The sequence below is a fragment of the Trichosurus vulpecula genome, chromosome 5 (assembly GCF_011100635.1).
Source record: "Trichosurus vulpecula isolate mTriVul1 chromosome 5, mTriVul1.pri, whole genome shotgun sequence".
NCBI classification, from domain to species: Eukaryota; Metazoa; Chordata; class Mammalia; order Diprotodontia; family Phalangeridae; genus Trichosurus; species Trichosurus vulpecula.
The window spans coordinates 166,170,889-166,192,190 of record NC_050577.1 but is presented as its reverse complement, the minus strand read 5'-3'; the positions used below and the strand labels follow the sequence as shown (position 1 = coordinate 166,192,190).

The window sequence follows — 21,302 nt, the reverse complement described above, 5'->3', positions numbered from 1 at the left end:
TGCCTCCCTATTTATGGCCCAGTGAATAAAGTTAGATTCTTTGATCTGGCAAAGAAGGATACCCCACCTTTCAAGCTTTTTCTTATACTATACCACCTCCTCCCAGATCCTCTTTTCCCTGAATTTTCATGACACTAATCTCTTCTGATTCTTCTACTTTTCTGACCGTTCTTTCTCAGACTCCTTTACTAGATCATCAGCCATGTCTTACTCCTTCTGCAAAAGTGTACCCCAGGGATCTGTCCCAGGACCACTTTTCTTCTTTCTCTACTCTCCCTCTCTTGGTGTACTGGCTAATTTCCATGGGTTCAATTATCATTCCTATTCAGATGACTCCCAGACATGTCTGTCTGTCTATCTTTCCCCTTCCTTCCCTCCTTCCCTCCCTCTCTCTGTCTCTCTTCCTCCTCCTCCCTCCCTCCTTCCCTTCCTCTCTCTGTCTGTCTCTCTGTCTCTCTTTGTTTCTCCTCTCTCTGTCTGTCCCATATTACCAACTGCCAATCAGGCATCTCTAACTGGAAGGCCCATATTCAAGTTCAATTCAACATATGCAAAAGATAACTCATTATCCTACCCCACCTCAGCTCCAACCTGCCCTTCTTCCTAGCTTGTCTACTTTCCTTAAGGACATTACCATCTTTCCAGTCATTTTGTAACCTTGGACTTACCTTAACTTCCCTAGTGCATCTTTCATATCTAATGAGGTGCCAAATGCACTCAATTCTACCTGCACAATATATCTTCCATCCTTTTCCTTCTCTCCACTTACATGAATATGACCCTAGTTCAGGCTCCCATCACCTCTCACCTGGACTATAACAACTTCCTTACTGGGTTTCTTGCAACCAGTCTCTCCCCTTTCCATATATCTGCCAAAATAATCTTCTGAAGACATAAGCCTGACCATGTCACTCCCTTGCACAAGAAGCTCTCATGTCTCCTCCCTTTTGTCTTGAAGATAAAATGAAAATTCTTCTGTTTGGCTTTTGAAGTCCTTCAAAATCTGACTCTAGCTTACTTTTCCATATTTTTCATATTAATCACCTTCGTGAACTCTACATTCTAGTAGAACAGGCTTAACTGCTGTTGTTTATATATGATGTTTCATCTCCCATCATTATGATTTTATGACTGTACAGACTCTCCCCCATGCCTGGAATACACTCTTCCCTCATCTCTGCCTTATAGAATACCTAGTAATTGGTTGTTTTGTTCTCCCCACCCCTCAAAAAAACTCTGTTCAAATACCATTTTTGAAAGGAAGCTCATGATTCCTCCAATCAGTAATGCCTGTCCCTTGGAAATATTTTGTATCTACTTTCTATAAATTTTGTATTTATTTTCTAAGTGTATTTTTCTCCTTCCCACCTCTAAAATAAGCTTTTTGAGCTTCCTTTCAAAAATGGTACCGGAACAGAGTTGGATTTTTATTTTTGCATTCCAGTGCCTAGCGCAATGTCAGCGCTTAATAAATGATTGCTGAATGATCAACATTCCTTTGTATCTACCATGGTCTTGACATTGTTCTCTTTTAAAATATAAATGCTCCTCAGAGGATTAACAGGAATGGTGGGCCTTTACATGGGTTTACAAAATATATTACATACATTATTTCATTTAATGTTCATATGAAACTTGCAAAATAGTACAGGTAGTTAGTGTAGTATGGTGGAGGGTGGAAGGGGCAAAGGCTGGGGAAGGGTTTTTTGATCAAGACATCTCTGGTCAATTGATTTTTCCCTTTGGTCAAGTTAATGAAATCACACAAGGTAAGGGACAGGTAACAGAGATTAAGTTCTTACAATCTTAAAAGAAATGCATAGAGGGTTAATACTCTTACCTCTTGGTGAGGTTTCAAGGTCTCTGATAAAAATTGACAGAATTAGAGAGAAGCTAGCCACTAATTGGCAAAAGGTCAGTCACTTCTTTAAAAGACAGACACTGTCTCTAGAAAGTAGTTAAGGCAAGAGACAGTTCTGAGGTGTGACCCTGGCAGCAGAAATAAGAACCAAGGTCTTGAGAGGAAATGGTTCCTTTCCTGGGAAAAGAATTTCTCTCTTCTTCCATTTCCTCACCCATGTAAGCCATAGCATCTTGAAGTGGAACTTCTCACTCAGTAGCAGACACTATAGAAGGAGTCAAAGCAAGTTCTTAGGAGTGAATTATGTAAGTAGACAAGAGATCCAGCCTGATCTTTAGGAGTTGAGCTGCAGAGAGTATAGTTAAATGGCATACTAGTATAGACTCTGTGCCCAGAAAGAACAGTAGTAGGACACCAACAGGAGGCAAAAGACATTGGGAATGTGCAGTGCTAGAAGTCGTTCACATATGTTCTCCAAGTGTATGCCTTTCAACTACTGTATTCTAAGCATATGTGTACTCTTCCTACCGATCCTGTGCATACTTGTGGGAAAGTGTGACCCTGGTTTATGGAGGAAACGTTCTGAGCCTATTGTTCCATCAGACTCAGAGCTCCTTGAAAGCAGGGACCATCTTTTGCCTCTCTTTGTATCCTCGGCACTTAGCACAGTGCCTGGCACTTACTAGGTGTTTAATAAATACCTGTTGACTGACTGATGCCACTTCATAAATGCCTTCATTTTGAGCTAATTGTGTTTTTTGTTGACTATTGAAAGTAAATATATCAGTTAAAGCTTGTGAGCTCCGCTTTTAGGTGTATAGACCCATAGGATGAGTTGAATGTAAGGAAGCTGTCCTTATTCCCAGGGAACTGGGAATGGGAGTGTGAATTGGGGAGATAATCTAGAGAGTACAACATGTTGCTGTACCTATTTATACCAATGAGAAGACTGAGAACTACTGAGGTGGTCAGGATAACAGGCATTTTTATACCTTTAGTTTTTGTTTTTTTAACATAGACTGTTAGACTGATCTCTTGAATAATCACAGACATCAATGATACTATACTGTTCTGGGTGCTTAATGTGATCAATGCAACTGAGGAAATAGGACTAGATAGAGGACTTGGCACCCTACAGGGTATACCTCTTCAATTTGGATCTAGCATAAAACATCCTCGTTGAGTTAGAAGCACCCTTGGCAATTACATCTCTCTGTGTAATGTCTTATTTGACAGTGAACAAAGTCATCTGTGGTTACCTTTATCAAGGAACTCCTTGCTCCTTGGGGAAAACCTTTAAAACTGTGGTGTGTTCTCTTGATTCAGATTTCAATTAAAAAAAAATAAAGGAGAATCTTGTGTTCTATGCATCTTTCCATTAGGTGTATAATGGTAAAGATGTGGTCTGCTAGAGAAAATAGTCTGTGAAATGTTACTTGTTTCCTTATTATATTTTCACAAATGATTTGATACATATGTGTATCATTTGTATGTGAATGAAGATATATGTTAAGATGGGAAAGTAGGCACAAAATATACTTTTCTAGTGTGTTAGAAACTGTTGGGGCTTATACTTTGTGCAAATAGCTTTTGAGACCCTAGGGTCATATCTATGGTTTCAGAGCAGGATTCTGTGGAGGTCTCATTGTTATAATAGTTATTAATAAACTTTCCAACAATAGGAGGAAGTGTTAACGTTAAGAGAATAAGAATGTGCAAACAGCAGGATGATGAATCTATAGTGAACCCAGCCAAAGCTAGGTTCAACTTTGCATGACATACTTTCTCCAAGATGTCAAGGCCAAAGGTACACGTTCTTCAGCAACTGATATTCCTGCTGCTTGTGATGGAAGTGATTCAGTCACAATCTTATAACTACAATATCTAATTCCTATTTCTATACCTTTCCCTCTCTCCTTTTCTCCTTCTCTTGTTCTTTCTCTCATTTTCTTTCTCTAGTTCTCTCTCTCTCATTTTCTCTTTCTCTAGTTCTCTCTCTCTCTCTGAAATGACTATGGCATTTTATAGAGAGTAGCTGACAATGGTTCACTGACTTGTCTAGAGTCCCAAAGCAAATTAAAGGCAGAACTGGGAAGAAAAAAAAAAACAAAACCTCTTAAATCCTGTCCCACAACTGTATCCCCAAGCAAAAATTGCCTCTGGAGTAAGGGGGAATGTAGAAAATGAATGGTTTATGCGCCTATATTTTCATTCAAGACACCACCATCAGTCACACTGTTCTAATTCTTTAAAAATAGATATTATGATAGCAAGTAGAAAATAGATATAATTCTACTTGCTTACATGCTGGTATTGAAACCCACAAAATCCCTCCAGGAACATTGGCATTTTCTTGGTCATTTTATGGCATTTTCTTTAAATAGCTTAAAAGAAAAGGAAAAAACCACACATACTCTTTTTACCCCGACTCCCACTCAACCAAAGAGTCCTCAGCTATGGCAAATTCCCTAAACGATGTTCAGAATAAACCCTAAAATACCTCTGCCCTCCCAAGGGAATACGATCTACTTACAAGGCAGTATGTGTTCAACTATAAAGGGAAGTGTAGAGCTTTGTATTCAGGACCTAAGCATATATATTATGATTCAAATCTATCCTCATTCTCCCTCTTCACCATTTTAAGCAAAACATTTTAGAATTGAAAATATTTTACATTTTCATAAAAGGAATAATCATACTTTATTTACCCTGAATATACATTAATCATTCAAGACTCAGTTATTAGTCAGTATTCATGGCTGCGTACCTAAACTTCATCTGTGCCTGTGAAACTCAGTTCCCTGAAGCAAAAATAAGGAGTACAGAACTATAACCATTTGGTGAAAACAGGCTAATAGGAGGAGGAAAATATGGGAAAGTGATTTCTGCCTTCTTGCTTTCCTTAGTTCATGGCACTTGTTGGCTACTCAATGAGTTCAATAGGAACTGCACACGAAGAACATGATGTGAGATTTAGTGCCGTGGAAATACAGGATTTGGGTCCATATTGGCACATTCTTGGGAGAATTCTCCATCAAAGAAAACTGAAGAGGTCCTGCCTCGTGCCCATAGTAAGAGACCAGAAGATTCTTTGGAGGCGTGACTGGTCAGGTGTGTGCTCTGCCGAATGTCCTTTCTGATGGTCAAAGAGATTCCTGACCAGACTGGGTCTATGGACTGCCCAACACTAGCCTTAAACCGTTGGTGCAGCAAAACCTGCAAGGATCTTGTTTCACACATGTGGGGTAAATCTCTAGGTGTAGGAAGTGAGGTTCCTTTACCCCCTACATAGTGGCACGGTAGAAGTACATAGGAAAGGACATTAGATGGGAATAAGAGGACATAAGTTTGAATCCCAGCTCCTCTATTTGCTACCTGGGTGACCCTGAGCAGATTATCTAAACTTTCTGGGCTTCAGTTACTCATCTATGAAATGAGGGCTTGGTAATTACCAAGTTTAAATAACTTGATCCAAACCTATGACCCTTTGAACACTGGCCATGATTCTCTCACTAGGTAGTCATAACATTTATATGGAGATCTTACTAGATGAGACCAACAAGGAGGTATAGCAGATCTCTCATCAGGTATCTGGTTCTACCACTATAGCCTTGAAAGAGTTCAGAGGAGCACCATCCTTCAAATGATTTAGCCTTTTTCCCCCTCCATTTAATTTTTCCCAGTAAGATATCTTTGTTTCTAGCATATGCCAGTAGATGAGAAAGAAAACACAAAGTCATAGATCATTAGGGTTAGAAGGAACCACAGATATGATCTAACTTCCCCTCCTCCCTTTATGGATGAGGATCATGTACTAAGTTGAATATGGGTTTATCAGAAGCATTAGGAAGGACCAGGATAGGATGTGTCAGTCAACAGTTGAGTAGAAGGCTATGGGATTAACAATGCCAAGAAAAGGAGGAAGAGGTTGGAGAGAAAGGAATTGAGCTGCAGGATTTCTGAAGACAAAGAGCATGTATCCCACTGTAGGGGAAAGGGGATGAGAAAGGGTCCATAAGAAGTGGAATTATCATTAACTTCATACATAGAGTCCTGTCCTCTTCCAGTATAAGGCAAGACCAAGGCTGCTGACAGCTACTGAAAAAAAGAATCGCAATCAGCAGCACCCATCTTACTGGTGATAAGATCTATGGTGTCTGAAGCTGTTTCTCATTATTATTATTATTATTTAAAGAAGCTCTCATTGTTTGGCGTCTGATGATAAGTTTCCTGTTTGGTGGCTAATCCTCCAACTTCTCATTGGTCTAACCTCAGGAAACTTCTAAAGCTGCCTATTATCAGTGTATCTGAAATCTCTTTTCAGGCTCTGACTTGCATCAGTGGGAAAGGCTTGACATGCCACCTGGTCCAGTTACCTCTGATACCAGTCTGGTGCATAATCCACTCCTCAGTCCTTTCTTCCTTCAAAAAATTCTTGCTCATTGAGTACAGCAGAGTTGTAGGGAGAAGGAGAAGTCCTCGGATAGAACTAAAGGCAACTAAGTTTAAACCATTATGCATTTGTAAACCTCTTTCATGTCTCTGAATTAAAAAAAAAAATTAAATGCAAAGCATACAGGGAGAGCACAATGTAGAGGAGGCTAGAAGACTTGCCTTAAGAATCAGAAAGATATGGGTTCAAGTACAGTCTCAAGTACAGGTTTTGTAACCATAGGCAAGTTAATTAAAATGCCCCCAGGCATTGAGGGTAGATCGGTGGTGCAGTGGATAGAGCCCTGGACCTGGAGTCAGGAAGACTCATCTTCCTGAGTTCAAGTCTGGCCTTAGTAGCTGTGTGACCCTAGCCAAGTCACTTAATCCTGTTGGCTTCAGTTTCCTCCTCCATAAAATGAGCTGGAGAAGGAAATGGCAAACCACTCCAGTATTTATGACAAAAAAAAAATTCCGAATAGGGTCACGAAGAGTCTTTCAGGACTGGAAAATGACATAGCAACAAGACTCCAGGCAAATTCTCTAAGATTGTAAGTTTCAAAGGAAGGTCTGTGGAGCAATCCCAATCCTCTCCCCTCACCCGCAAATGAGCAAAACCAAAAGAACTTTTTTTTTAAAACTTATTTTTTCATTCCATTCAATTCAAGAGGCAATCTACATAACCTGAGGCAATTTATATAAAGTGCTTAACCTTTAAGTGCTTTGTAAATATTGGTTGTTATTATTATTATTCAACATATGGTTATTCCGTTCTTCCAGCCTTATGAATAATGTCAATGTGATTGCTACAATATAAATGAACTGCTTCCTATTTAAGAAGGAGCAATATTATTTTAAAAAAATCAGAGGCTGTTTCTGACGGTGAACTGTTCTCCATTTGAGCCTCTAGAGACTGTGGGTTTACGTTCCCAGCATAAAGAGCACTAGGATCACTGTTATAGACATTGCTATCATTCTAAAGAAAGGCTATGCAGGAGACTTCAGGGACGGGACCAGCTAAGATTGTGTATGTATTAAACATTTGGGAGCTATTCTCAGCTCTGCCGAAGGTCTACACTGTGATCTTCATCAAGACACGAAATCTCTTAATTTGTCTAGCTTTAGAGTGGAGATGAAGAACCTGTCACCACATGACCATGTTCAGAAAGTACTTAGAGATCTTGAACTGGACATAAAAGCATGGTGATATGCCCACTCATCCAAAGTTGAAAAATGAACAGGGCTGGCTAAGAGGGGACTAGATACAGAGACTGGCTGTGTGCTGATAGGAATGTGGGTGCTGACTTGATCTAGCTTTCAGCACTGTCTGTTCAATAGACCCTCATATTTTGTTTCCAAAAGACAAACACAGCTGTTAGCTTTTGACCCACCCTCTGCTACTTAGCCGGAGATTCCACACATGGTGACAACTAGAGGTAGAAGAAATGGGTTCTCCCTGGAATCCTGTGGCTTTGATGTGAGGATCTCAAGTTTTTTGCAATGTGAAGTGGAGGGCCCCTCCCGCTCTCTAGACATTTAGGAAAAAATAACTTCAGTTCCATGATGCTGAAGAAGGAAATGAAGCAAACACAGGTTTGTGGTTGACCAAAAGATGAATTTTGGGACTCAGAACAGGAATCCAGTAATTATGACAACTGGATACCTCTGTTCTCATTTAATAACAGTTGTATAGTACTCTGCAAGTGTTTTTTTCTCACAGTAAGCATATGAGGTAGGTAGTCTTCATGGTATTATTTTGAGATTCAGAGAGGTTAGTTATTGGCCCAAGGCCATATAGTCTTTAAGTGGTAGATCCAACACTCCAACTTAGGTTTCCCAAGTCCAATGTTTGTTCTGCTAAACTACACTGCATTCTCTTCTATAGGTAATTAGCTTTTAGAAAGGGAAAATTTTAAAAGTCAGTCCCTGGCTGAAATGACTTTGTGAAACCATTATAGCCCATTTAAAATGACTTCTCTGAAATGGCCACCCAAAGAAGCTGGAGGCTTCTGAGATGCATCACTAGGGCCAAAACAGACAGGTTTGCTGATACCTAGGTTCAAGAGGAGATGAGATAGTTTTTCCTCAGATACACATCAGCCAAGAAAAGATGGGCATGGCTTCAGACTACTTTCTTTGTTCTGACATTCCAAAACCAGAGTTAGATTATTCTAAAGGGCAGTTAAGCATTTGTCTGGTGGCCTGTGGAGTAACCTTCACTTTTAGGATTTTTTCCAGTGGGAAGGCTGGCACATGGCCCTTAGTAATTTGGCCTCATAGGAATTTGCCCTGCATGATTTTCCAACCCTTGCCCCAAAGGCATAACCATCACAGCAAATCTCAGCCTGAAAGCCAGACAGTAAGTTAAAGATGCGACTGGTAATTAGTAAACAAGTATGGCCCCCACCAATGACAACCAGAAGGTACTTGCCAGGAGATTTTCCTCAATCCTTTGTTTTTATCTTGAAAATATTACTTTTCTGGTATGACTATGTAATTTACTAGTATAGTTAGTCATGATTAGCTACACGTCTGCCATATTTAAAAAGCATAAATCGAAAGCTTTAAAGACTTATTCCAGGGCCATCAGCAAACCACGCATCAGGGCTAGGAGAAATCTGAGCTTCTGTCTCTCATCCTTGCATCTATCTGCTTTCAAAGCTCTTTCATTCTGGTCAACCTGAAGCCAAAAGGCTTACTTAACAAGCTTTCCAGGAAGTTGAGGGCTATAGTAGGGGATGTTTTAGTGACTTTGCTTTTTTCTGCCTATTGAATGAAGACAGCATTTATTGAGCACTTATTATGGCCAAAACACTGTGTTAAGTGTTGGGGATAGAAACAGAAAAGACAGTCTCTTTTCTGAGGGGCTACATTATAATGGGGGAGTCAATACATATAGAAGGTTTTAGGGGCAGCGAGGTGGCGCAGTTAGTAGAGCACCGGCCCTGGAATCAGGAGGACCTGAGTTCATATCTGGCCTCAGACACTTGACACACTTACTAGCTGTGTGACCTTGGGCAAGTCACTTAAACCCAATTGCCCTGCCTTTCCTCCCTCCAAAAGAAATAAAATAAAAAAAAAGGTTTAGCCACAATTCAGATGGGAAGGTCACATGGTCCTTAGGGTGCTGCAATGGAGCTGATGGCAACACCTCTTCTTTAATGTCATTTCCAGTGATAAAAATCCTATCTGTTTCTGAGATTGAGCCATTTGACAGTGCCAAGGACTTTATTATCTAAGGAATTTCATTTGTCAAGGTTTGCCTATGACCACCTTGCAAACAGGCTTTCTATTGAAGAAGTCACTAAGCCAAGGGGTCAAAGTGAGCCTCTGAAACTCAAGCCTTGGATACTAGTCCAACTCACTGCTGTGGAGCCTCCTGGAAACAAATCTTTCACATCCTAGATAATTAGGGGAAATGGTTCTGCACTTTTTCTTTAAAATGACTGGGAAATACATTGTATTGCTTTAAAGTGGTCTCTATTAGTTCAATTACAACGCATTTCCTCCATTCATGAAGAGACACACACACACCCCACTTTCTTTTCTATTTAGAGATGATATTATTGACAAAGGATCAGTCCATCAGTTAACAAGGATGACTCATTGATTGATCCTAGGGTGTGGGTGAAAAGACTGTTGTATTACAAATCGTCCTTTTCACTCTGAACTATCATTTGATTGGCAGCTGCAGCTTAATTTTTTTTTTTGGTTGCACCTGTTGACATTTGTGACATGGTATCTCAGTTTATTCCCAACGTTGTTTGTGTGTGTGGTTTTTTAAAATACACCTCTATACGCCAAGCTGTTCTGGTAGCTACTGCTGTTTCCCAGCCTTGCACAGTTCTGCCAGATGGTGTGGCATTGTGTTATTATTTGCACACTCCAATAGAATAAACCAAAGCCCTTACCTGATGAAAGGAGACTCCCACTGCTGCCGCTGATAATTTTCCCTTTGCTACCCATGTTGGCTAACTTCGAAGTCTTCAGTGTTCCTGTCTCTGTCAGGTCAATAGCAATCTCACTCAGGCTTCTTGCAGCATGGATTTTGGACTAGAATGGAATGGAAGAAACGTGATTATAGAGAAGCTCAGATCTGGTGAAACATTTACCGCTTATGGACAACAGAAACTCGCCTGTTTGTGATGTTACAATTTGACAATGTATCTTCCTTGCCTGAGTATTTGACTATTCCAAGTCTGGGATGTTTGGATCCAGCCATTAGTTAACATATTACTGAAACTTCTGGCAAGGGCACACATAAGCAAGCTATCATCGAACATGAGTTACAAGCATTCTGTGATTACTTTAATTCTGTGCTGAAACATGTCTACTTCAAGGAGAAAAGAGATGAATTTTTAGAACTTGTATGAGTGTGTGGTTTTCCTAAAGAGCAGGTCTGACCATGCCCCTCTGCCCCCCTAGTAAATTCCAGTGGCTTACTATTACCTCTAGAACCAAATATAAACACTGTGTGGCACTCTCACAACCTGACCTTTTCAGTCTTCATATACATTGCTTGTCTCCTAAGCCCAGTGGTCCAGCCATACTGGCCCACTCATTGTTCTTCATACGTGACATTCCATCTCCTATCTCTGTACCTTTGTACTCACCATTGCTCATGCCTGGAATGTTCTCCCCTGTATCTGCCCCTCTTAGATTTTCTGACCGCCATCAAGAATCAGCTTAAGTGACAACTTCTATAGGTGACCTCTCCAAGCATTCCTCCTCACTTTCCCCACCTGCCCCAGCTGCTAATATTTTCCTTTCCAAAGTGTTATGGCAATTAGGGTGGGACTTTTTTTGCTGTTCTCCTCTTTTTGAATGCTAAGGCCATCAAGTGTCTTTAATGAGTCTTGCCCTTGTTTGAATGGGGCAGGTAAAGTGGGACCTTTTATTGTCTTTGTTTTGGAGTGCTTCTCAGCACTAAAGGAATCTTTGATTTAATCAGGAGTCTTTGATGACCTGCTTCCGTCAAGGGAAGGCCTATTGACTCAACATGGGTTTTGAGTCAAATGGTTGTGATGCCCTCTGACCCCAAGGAAAAGTTTAAGTCACAAGAAAGCCTAGGTCACGTGGGTTTGAGTCGCATGGTTGTGACTCTCTTTGACCCTGAAGAAGTGTATATATACTCAGAGGTAAGCCTTTGGGGGCATACTCATTGGAAGGGTGTGAGTGATTTGGCCACATGAGACTCTGGGTGGCCATAGGAGCCTCATGGCTTTGAGAAGCCAGATGTTGGTGCTTCTCTTTGGTAACTGTTTGTGTATTGCTTGGATAGACAGCTAGAAACCTGTCTGCTGATTCGTGTTTATTTGCTCTGTTCATATAGCGTATGCTTGTAACTTCTGTTTGCATTCTCTCTGAAGTTTAGGCTGCCGGCTTTTCCCCCGAACTAAGTGAATGATATATGTATGTTCAATTAAAGTGAGATTGTTAACCCCTTAAAGTTGCTTTCCTTAGGAAAGCAAATCAAAGGACCTGTGTTAGCAGCCTTCCTGTGTGCTCTTGTTGTTAGTCCTTCACCTCCACATCAGCTGCTAGCAACATTGCTGTTACACAAGGCCATCTTGTTTCTACCCTTTATGTATCTTGTATTTATCTATTTATGTACATGTAGTCTCTTTAATCTCTTTCATTAGATTGTAAGCTCCTCGAGGACAGAGACTATTTTTTGCTTTTTTTATGTATTCTCTGAGCTTAGCACAGGGCTTGACATATGATAACACTAAATTGTTGACTCAACGAGTGATGTAAAAGTTTCATGAGTTAAAAGTCATTTTAAGTTTTACCTAAATTTTAAGCTGATTTCAGGGTCTGTCTCTGTTATTCACACAGTGCCAAAAAGGTTTCTTAGTAATTTTAGGGGAATGGTAGTTAGATGGTTAGTAGGAATGTATCTGTTATATAGAATTGTAGTACATACGATGTGAATACTTATGGAGCAAATGCTTGCCTGGGTTATTCCGAGTCCAATAAAAAGTGGAAATATAAACTTTTAAAGAAGCTTTCAATATCAAAAGGCATTAATGAAGATGTATAATTAAAGAGTATGTATTATATATAATTTTATTTATACTACATTGTTAAATAGTTATATATAGACTAATATTTGCAGTAGAGAAGAACAATAAAATATTTGCTATGTTTATGCATTTAGTCCCAAAGGTAATTAAGATATCTGTTTTGTTTACTGCTTTTGGCAAATAAAAATATTTTTCATTCCCACAAATATGTCTGAAGTTTACAATTTTCTTTTAACAGCTGGGGACTACATTCTGAGGACAGTAATGAAGACAATGGGCAGTATTCACACAATTACCTTTAGCAATATAATTGTAACTGTAATTGACAAATTTTCTAATTGTTCTTCTCAACTGTAGTAGTTAGCCAATGTTGAATGTTTAAATATAATCTACATACATGTTTGACGCAGTATGGAGTAGGGGATAGAGAGCTGCCCTTGAAGCCAAAAAGATCTGGGTTCAAATTTTATCTCTGATATATACTAGTTGTATGACCCTGGGAAAGTCACTTAAATTCTCATTGCTCTAGGTAGCTCTGTAATACTAGAGGTTGCAGAGTAGGAGCTGTCTTTCCTTGGTAGAATTGGTGAAGCGAATCTGATCTGGAGTTTCCTGATCTGGAGTTCCTCATCCCAATGAAATCACAGATTGTCCATTTACTTATTCATATGTAGTCCTAGCTCAAAGTCACAATGGAGGCTCTGAAGAACCTTACCACATGACTAATAATTAATAGTAATTCCCTGCCTGGATGAGTGCCATGGCGTTCCCTCTACACAGGCAAGCACAGGTGGAGGGTCAAGGTCATATTATGAAGGGAGCATAAATGGATTTTTTTCTAGTTTCATCCTGGAGGGCCCCATTCCTGCTCATTTAAATGTTCCCTTCTCTATATGGCCATCTAGACACACGGGTGCTGTAAACATTGTCTGGACATCTATTATGTTATCCTGGGTTTGACAGCTCAGGAGAAAAGTCTAAATTCCGGCCACAGCTGGTGACTGCAGTGAGGGGGTGTGGAAGGGTTGTCTATGACCATGGTGCACTGTCCATGTGTTAACAAGATAAATGCCCAGGGGATAAAGGAAATGCTGAAGCTCATTGTTTGTTTTGTTCACCTTGGAATGAACTGTCTTCCTCTTCAGCCTTCTACCTTGTGAATCTTTCCTCTAGTCATGATTCCTTCCTGACCTCAGCAATTTTCCCTGCTCTCAGGACTAGGTCGGCTTTCTCAAGTTAGCGCTTCCTTGTTCCATAAAATAATCATGGCTGTCAAAGCCCTCTCACAGAATTTGGGTCTGGAGCAGAAAAGAGGAAAGGGCTTCTATTTCATTTTGACATGGCATATGAACAGCACCCATCTGGACGAGTGCTATCTCTGAGCAAGATCGGATTGTGTCTGGAGAAATACTGCTTCTCCTCTCTTAGCAGGAGCTATACTCTTATACAAGCTAGTGGTAATAAAAAGAGAAACAAGCCCATACCTAGTATTTAGTTATCCATGAGAGAGCTAGAAATGTCTAGGAGCTAAGGACACCAAGAAATGGAAGCCGGAGATTTACCACTAATTTGCTGAGTGACTTCGAGTTTGTGTGGTTAAACCTGAAGCTTCAGTGTCGTCAGAGAAAACCGTGGACAACTGCCTTCCCCCGTGCCATATTCACAAGTGTGTGTGTGTGTGTGTGTGTGTGTGTGTGTGTGTGTGTGTGCTGGTGGTGGTGATGGTGAGGTTATCTGTGAAATACCTTCACTCTGGGCCTAGGATACCTAGAAAATATAATCCCAAATGCGTGAGCCTAGAAAAGGCAGCACGAATACAGTAAAGAAGACTTCAGAAAAACTTCCTGATTTGGTTTGGAATGGTAATATGACAATGACCAAGTTAGGCTAGATTAGAGTACTAGCAGAAATGAAGGGGGAGAGGTGGGGGAGGAGGTTCTTCTGGCAAAGGAAATAGTTTGACTGTCCCAGAAGGAGCCTTCAGACTTCTGAGTCTCAGTAAGGAGATCTGTCTGGCCCAATGTCCTCTAGTCTGAGGTATCAAGCTCATGCAAGCAAGACCTACATTTCTTTTGACTCCTGGACTTGGACAAAATGAAGAAGCTTGTTTTATCTTGGAAAGGAAGAAAGGATCCCTCAATTATTTGTTATCTAAAGGATTACTGTTATTAAGTTTCTGGGAAAAGCTAGCTCTTTAAAAGATAAGGCTGGGAACTGTGATTTCATTGGCATGCAGAATTCCTAGGTGAGGAAAGTCCTTCTACCAAGGCAGGTTGGCACTTTCTCTGTCACTTATAGATTTTTAAACAATTGGCATTTTAGAATACTTTTATCTGGAGACAGCAAGACCTTCCTTGACGTAAGGATACAAGGGGTTTTCAGACTTGGATAATGACAACTATCTTGTTCTGATCTCTGAGGTAACACAGAGTCAGTTATTCATTGCAATGAACACTTCCACAGTACAATGCTTCCTCTTCTCAAAGCATTTCATAGATATTAATCAATTTATACTTAGACTACCATTTCCCTCCCCAAAGGATGGAATGGTCCTCAACTATAAAACTGGGAGAAACTAATGAAGTGCAAGTCCATGTGTGCACACACATGTCTGTAAAAGTGTGTGTGTGGAGGGGGAGAGAAAGTGAGACAGACAGAGATGGGGGAGAGGCATGAGGCCTACATGTACATAAGCTAAGCACACAAAATCCACAAAAGGAGAAAATAGTCCAAACCAGGGAAATAATATGAAATTTTGGGCTACCTTTTGGAGTGGGTACCATTTGCTTAGACCACTAGACAACACTTGTCTGTGGGGTTGGCAAATATTACATGAGAGGCCCTGCTGAAGGCCTTTGGAGAAACGAATAGGTGGTGTGGCACTGTACGCAGTAGAGTGTGGCATGATCCCTGATATATTAGCCAACATGAGCTATTCTAAAATTTTTTAGAAGTGTTTGGTCCTGAATTGCTTAGATAGTATTCATCTGGAGGTATATCTACTCACCAGGAAGAGTCTCAGTGGTTTTTATGTGTGTGTGAGTGTTTGTGTACACACACATACATATAAATATATATGCGTGTATGTTATTTACATACATTATGTCATGTGTTTGCATCTTACTCATTCCTCAGATGAGGATTTTGTGATATACTTTCCCTAAGGGGGCATTTGACTAGCTCTATCACCTCTGTTTTAAATTGGGGAGCTTTCATACATTTAACTAACACAACTGTGGTAGCCATTTGCAGAATAATGCCATAAAACTCATCTCATTTAAACTTCTGATTACTGTATAAGGACAGGAATTTTCACTCCTGTTTTCCAGATGGAAAAAGTGAAGTCCAACAAGGTATTAAAAGGCACTTGCCCAGAGGTGACACCCAGATGTTGTACATTATCCCTAGCACAATATATGTCAAAGAATGATCTCCTGTGGGGAATGGAAGGGCATCATGGCATTTGTGATCATCCAAGACTTACTTTGGTGAAGTGATTGTGCCCAATGGGGACCTGGTGTTCCCTTCCACAGGCTGAAGGCTGGCTACTGAAATGGTGGAATGTTCAGTCTTTTAAAGGATTGGTATTATACCAGTAACACAATATTAAAATAGTTTATGATTATAACATTATATAATAATAATAATTGGTGTTATTACATCATCTTTCCGCATAAAAATGCTTCTTTCAGTACAAAGACAAGAGGTAGAGTCTTTACATGATCAGTCAGCCAATTCATCAATAACAATGTGTACAAGGCACTGTGGGACACTAGAGACTGTACACCACAGGCTGACTGCTGTGGGGTAGTGTGTTAGACTGGAAACCCTGCAATCTGAATTCAAATCCCACTTCCAATATTTGCTGTGTGATCCTGCTCAAGTGGCTTTACCTCTCTGAGACAGAGTTTTCTCATTTTGTGAGGTGGGAGGAGCTCAGATCGCCACTGGGATTTCAGTGGTATAAGGCTAAAGGATACAGCACAGTGGAGACATTTCTTTTAACAATCGGAAATTCTTATACAATATGCAATGCTTTTAGAGACACTGAGTAAAGTGTCTAGCCCAGGGTAAGGTAGCTTGGTAGGTTTCATAGGTGGGATTTGAACTCAGATCACCCTGCCTTTTATACAGATCTTTTTTCATTATGCCACAGTTGTCTCTCTTCAATTATAAAATGAAGAAAATGAAAATAATATTTGTACTAACGACTTCACACAGTTATTGGCAGCAAAGTATTTTATAAAACTTAAAGATTTATTTACATGTAAATTGTTATTATGGTTAATTGTTTGCTCTCTCTGGAGCCAAATACAACTTTTTTCCCCTTTTAAGTTCATGGCATCAATATATGGAACTTTACATCAAGAAGGATTAACTTCTATGTTCTAGTAGATTACTGAGCCATCTGTCCTCCTTCATATATCACCTTAGCAAAGGATCATGGATCTAGAGCTCGAGGGGACCTTAGAAGCCATCTCGTCCAACTCCTGACTGCATAAACAAGGAGACATTAGCCCAAGACAGTTGTCAAGGGACTTGCCTGAGGTCACGTAGGTAGTAAGTGATTTGAACCCAAGTTCTTTAACTCTAGAATCATCAAATGAGTATTAAAAGGTTTTGGCCTCCAACTGTTCTTACTAATAGTAAACTCTTATAGTTAAAGCAAAGCTCTTATACCCATTCAACATATGTGATATATAACTAGTTGAGACACTTCATCGTGGTTTCATTTTGTTGTATCAAATAAAATCTCAAATTATTGTGCCATTATAGATCATTACCATTAAGGCTACAATGCTGGTATGTTTTTAACGGTACAAAATGCCAAAGGTGGGGGTTGGTGAAGTTTTAGCCCAGACCCAATTCAAGCCAACCAATGCAAAGAAGGAGATGGGAATACAAAAACTAGCAAAAGAAAAAAAAAATGACAGTCATGGCATGACTAGTTTGCATGGTAGATAGCTCCTGGTTGAAAACTATTCTACACCTTGTACGTTGGTTTGCTTTCTATTCCTTACCCTTTTCTCCCTCCCTCTCCTTTCCCATGTTCCCTTAGAAAAAGAAAAAAAAAATCTCCTAACAAGGAAAGATAAAGAAAAAGGGAAAATCCCCAAGACCAGCAGAGTTGCACTGGGCTAATGAACCTTTGAGCTGCTTAAACTTAAAGTCCTCCCACACCCACCATAGAAACTAACACTGTTGGAGAGAAAACTCCACAAGAGATTGGTGGTATCACCCAGCTGAGCTGCCAAGGTTTGTTCATTCAATATTTCCACCCCCTCCCCCACGGCAGTAAGATCCTGAGAAAAGGACAGAGCCCATCTAGATAGGCTTTTATTCCTGAGGGATAATGAGTGGGAGTGACTCCTGATTGTGGCAGATGGGGGGATGGGGGTGGGGGGGAGGATGGGAAGATGAAGTAGTAGGAAGAGGGAGTGAGTGTTGATATGTTTGTGTGTGTTAACAAGAAGGACGTCACCCACCCACTCACAACTGACTGTGTGTAAGGGGACCACAGGGAGCCTAAGAAAGATGATTATTTACAAATTTCTGAGGTCCTGGGCCCAGTCTTGGAGAAGATTATCAGGACTTTTTTTTTCTTTTTCAATTGTGTGTGTGTGTGTGTGTATGTGTGTGTGTGTGTGTGTGTGTGTGTGTGTGTTTAATGAAGGTGGCAGTTATAAAAGCCTGGAGGGGTCAAAGCAATTACACTAAACAGTTAGGTGTTGTCTATTAACTGAGAAAGGTTACTTCTCTCCCCTCTAGAAAGAAGAAAACAATTTGCCACTGTATAAAATACCAGTTAAAGAGTTTTCCTTTTTGCTCTGAGGTGAGTTCCCCAATGGTTTGAAAGAGGTTCAGAATGCCACAAATGAGCCTGAGCAGACTGCATCAAGGATGAGCAAATGAGATTGTGGGTGGGCCGGAAACCCCTCTGGCACCTTGGAGGGAATTGGTCTCTTGGCAAATTCTGGTTTTACACCATCTATCTACAGCCCAAAGAGGCAGAGAATACTATGACTGGCATGAATTTATGCCAGTAATGAATAAAATGGGCCCCGGTCCAGTTTTAAATCCCCAAGTTACGTGGTCCCTGGGGCCCATTCAGTCTATGACCTCCAGGTATATCCATGGCCTACCTAGGAGAAAGCTCCAGCCTTTGTGATATCTTTAGTGCAAACAGAAATTGTTGCCTCCGTGTCCCAGGGAAGAGTTTTACCTTACTCTGCTTTCTGTCCAGGTAGAACTGGTGTTGGCTAATGGCCATAGCCCATATGGACTTGATTAATGCTGGACATGCATACCACGTATGCACTGCAATGCCACTGTGACCAAACGTCCTCCTAGTCACCGAGGCCCTGAGGAAGCAGAACAAGAAGGTGGAACATGTTTATGCTGGGGTTATTTTCAGGGTCAGTAAGTAAATCAGTGATGAGATTTTATAGTGCTAAGTACAATGCTGGGTGGTTACAAAATGTGACTTATCAGAACGCACAAACACAGACACACACATATTTAGGAGACAAGCCAGCAAAAGTCCCTTTTTGGATTCCTGACTCCTTAGGGCTTAGGCTGCTGCCAAGTCTCTGCCTTGCTGGGTCACAGATGGGTCAGAGCAGGCCACTGGCCTTTCCTGCTTGATACTCTATTGTTGACAAAGGCCCAACTTAACAGAGGGAATACAAGCCGCCTATTCAAGAAAAGCCTTGAATTAATTGGCAGCAAGGTCTCTGGTGAAATACAGGTAAATGATTTCCTAACCCTGGTAGACCAGAGCTCCTGACTCAGTCATGGCTTTTCCATCACCTTAGGCTCAATCCACCATGGGAAATGTTGATTATCAATTTTAAGTGTGTTTGTTGGGGTGGAGAACAGTTAGAGCAAAGCAAAGATTGTTAGAGTTGGGAGGAACCTTAGAGATCATCTAAACCAGTTGTTCTCAAAGTGTGGTCCTCGCCATACCCCTGATGGTCCCCAGCACCCTTTTCAGGAGATCCTCCAGGTCAAAACGATTTTCATAAGATTACTATGTTATGGATATTACCCATAGAAACAAAAACTCTTTAGCATCTTCCATAATTTTTAAGAGTATAAAGGGCTCAGGAGACCAAAAAGTTTGAGAATTGCTGATCTAGACTAAAGCCATTATCTCACAGATGATACAAATGAAGCAAAGAAGAAAGGAGAAATGATGACAAAGGCAATGAATGATAGAGGGTAATGAATGAGAGAGTGGAATTCCCCTCCCCAACCCCCTTCCCTCTCATTACATATCAATTATTTCAGCACAGAATAAAGAAGAAAGAAGACAGCTAGATTTCCAAAATGAAACTGGAAACCACTGGTTTTTCATATAATTAGCTGCAAATAACAATAGAGGTCAATGTTTTCCCAGAAGGGAAGGAAGTCTCTTAACAAATAGAGGCTGTCTGGCCACTTTACTGGGGGTCAGGAGGTACATGGTAATGGTAGACTGATCATTATGAAAATGGAATCTTAGCTTTGGAAAACATCAAGAGTGGGTTGAGTGTGAGTGAGTGAGTGTGTGTGTGTGTGTGTGTGTGAGTGAGTGTATGAGTGTGTGTGCCTGTGAGTGTGTGTGTGTGTCCCATCAACTTATGGGCAAACAGAGTAGGGATTTTGGAATAGGAGTTAAGGTGTATCAAACATTTTATTCAGAAAAGAGAAGGAACATAGTTTTCCTAAGATCAGTAAACTGGAAGATCCCAGGGTAACAAGGACAGAGTACTATCATTGGTTTTCAGGAAATTTTAATTATAAATAGGATTGTTAACCTTTCCCTGGAGGAAAATTCCAGGATGCTTCCCTCTTTCTTGTTTGTTTGGGTTATAGATTTAACTTTCTCCCTGCCCCTCCCCCTGTCCCTTTCCTGAATACTCACTTTTTTATTGAAAAAATAAAATCTGGTGTCAATTAATACTTCTAATTCCAGGTGCATATGATTTGTGTTGTTACTTTGGTTAAAATGAAAGTTAGGGGGGAAAATCAGCTTGTGAATGAGCAAACAGTTGTCAGTTGAAATGAGGCCAGAAAAAGAGGGGAGGGAGGGAACCACATACAACAAAACACAGAGATTTTAAAATGAAACTGCCAACCAAGGACTTGGCTCCTGCAATAGCTATTGGAACTGGGTTGAGTTCAACTCTTACTCTTCTCTAGCAAAGTTGAATTGGGATGGGGAGTGGAAAGGGGGAGGAAACTTGAAATACAAGACAGTGAAAGTTGCAAAATGAACAGTAGCTTGCCGAAGGATCAGTATTTTTCTCGGAAGGATAGTGGGAAAAATTAAGGACTAATTGAGTCTAACCACATTCTTTCCTCACTTCAAGCCCTTCCCAAAGCACATTTTCTTCTTCCCTACCTAGTTCTACTAACTTGAATATCTAAGAAATTTAGAGGGCCCAAGAATACGGAGTTAGGCATGGAGCCAGCTCCACTCCCTGCCACAGCAATTCTACAGGATCTTCTGTGCTCTGTATTGAAGAGATAATCATTATGAAGGTGGGTAGGGCAAAGGGAAAGCCGGTGAGTAAATGTGTGACTGATCCAACCCGGAAAACATCAGCTTTAGTGAATTATTTTCTTGTAAATTGCAATTTCTAACTGATTGCATTTTAATGAAATGATTATAGAACTGACATGCTCAGTTCTGACTTCCTTCCTCATCCTTAATAGACAAGTTTGAGGAGATGGGTATTGACTACTTAGCATCATCATTACATGTGGTCAATTAGATTAATCTTCTGTACTCCAAAGAAAACAATATACTAAGAATTAGGATGACAAATACAATTAACACTGGGGGAAATATTTTTCTTGGGTTCTTCTTGCTCCTTATAGTTCCTTTGCCTGGAAAGGGGTCCTTGTCTAGCTGAGCAGTTTGCATCTCCTCAGTGGAATGTACTGACAGCAGCAGGATGCCCAGGCCCTGGCTCCTCCAGCTGTCCCTAGCCCTCTTC

General features: G+C 40.5%; 1 protein-coding gene across 1 annotated transcript in view; it reads right to left on the bottom strand.

Moving 5' to 3' along the window:
* The window catches only part of FRMD4A (FERM domain containing 4A), a 292,241-nt gene that overhangs the window by 46,564 nt on the left and 224,375 nt on the right, over nt 1-21,302 (bottom strand). The window contains exons 13-14 of the mRNA XM_036761667.1: nt 18,542-18,680; nt 10,204-10,345 (exon numbers count right to left, since the gene is read on the bottom strand). Of these exons, the coding sequence (XP_036617562.1) occupies nt 10,204-10,345; nt 18,542-18,680 (281 nt within the window). The remainder of the gene's footprint in view (nt 1-10,203; nt 10,346-18,541; nt 18,681-21,302) is intronic.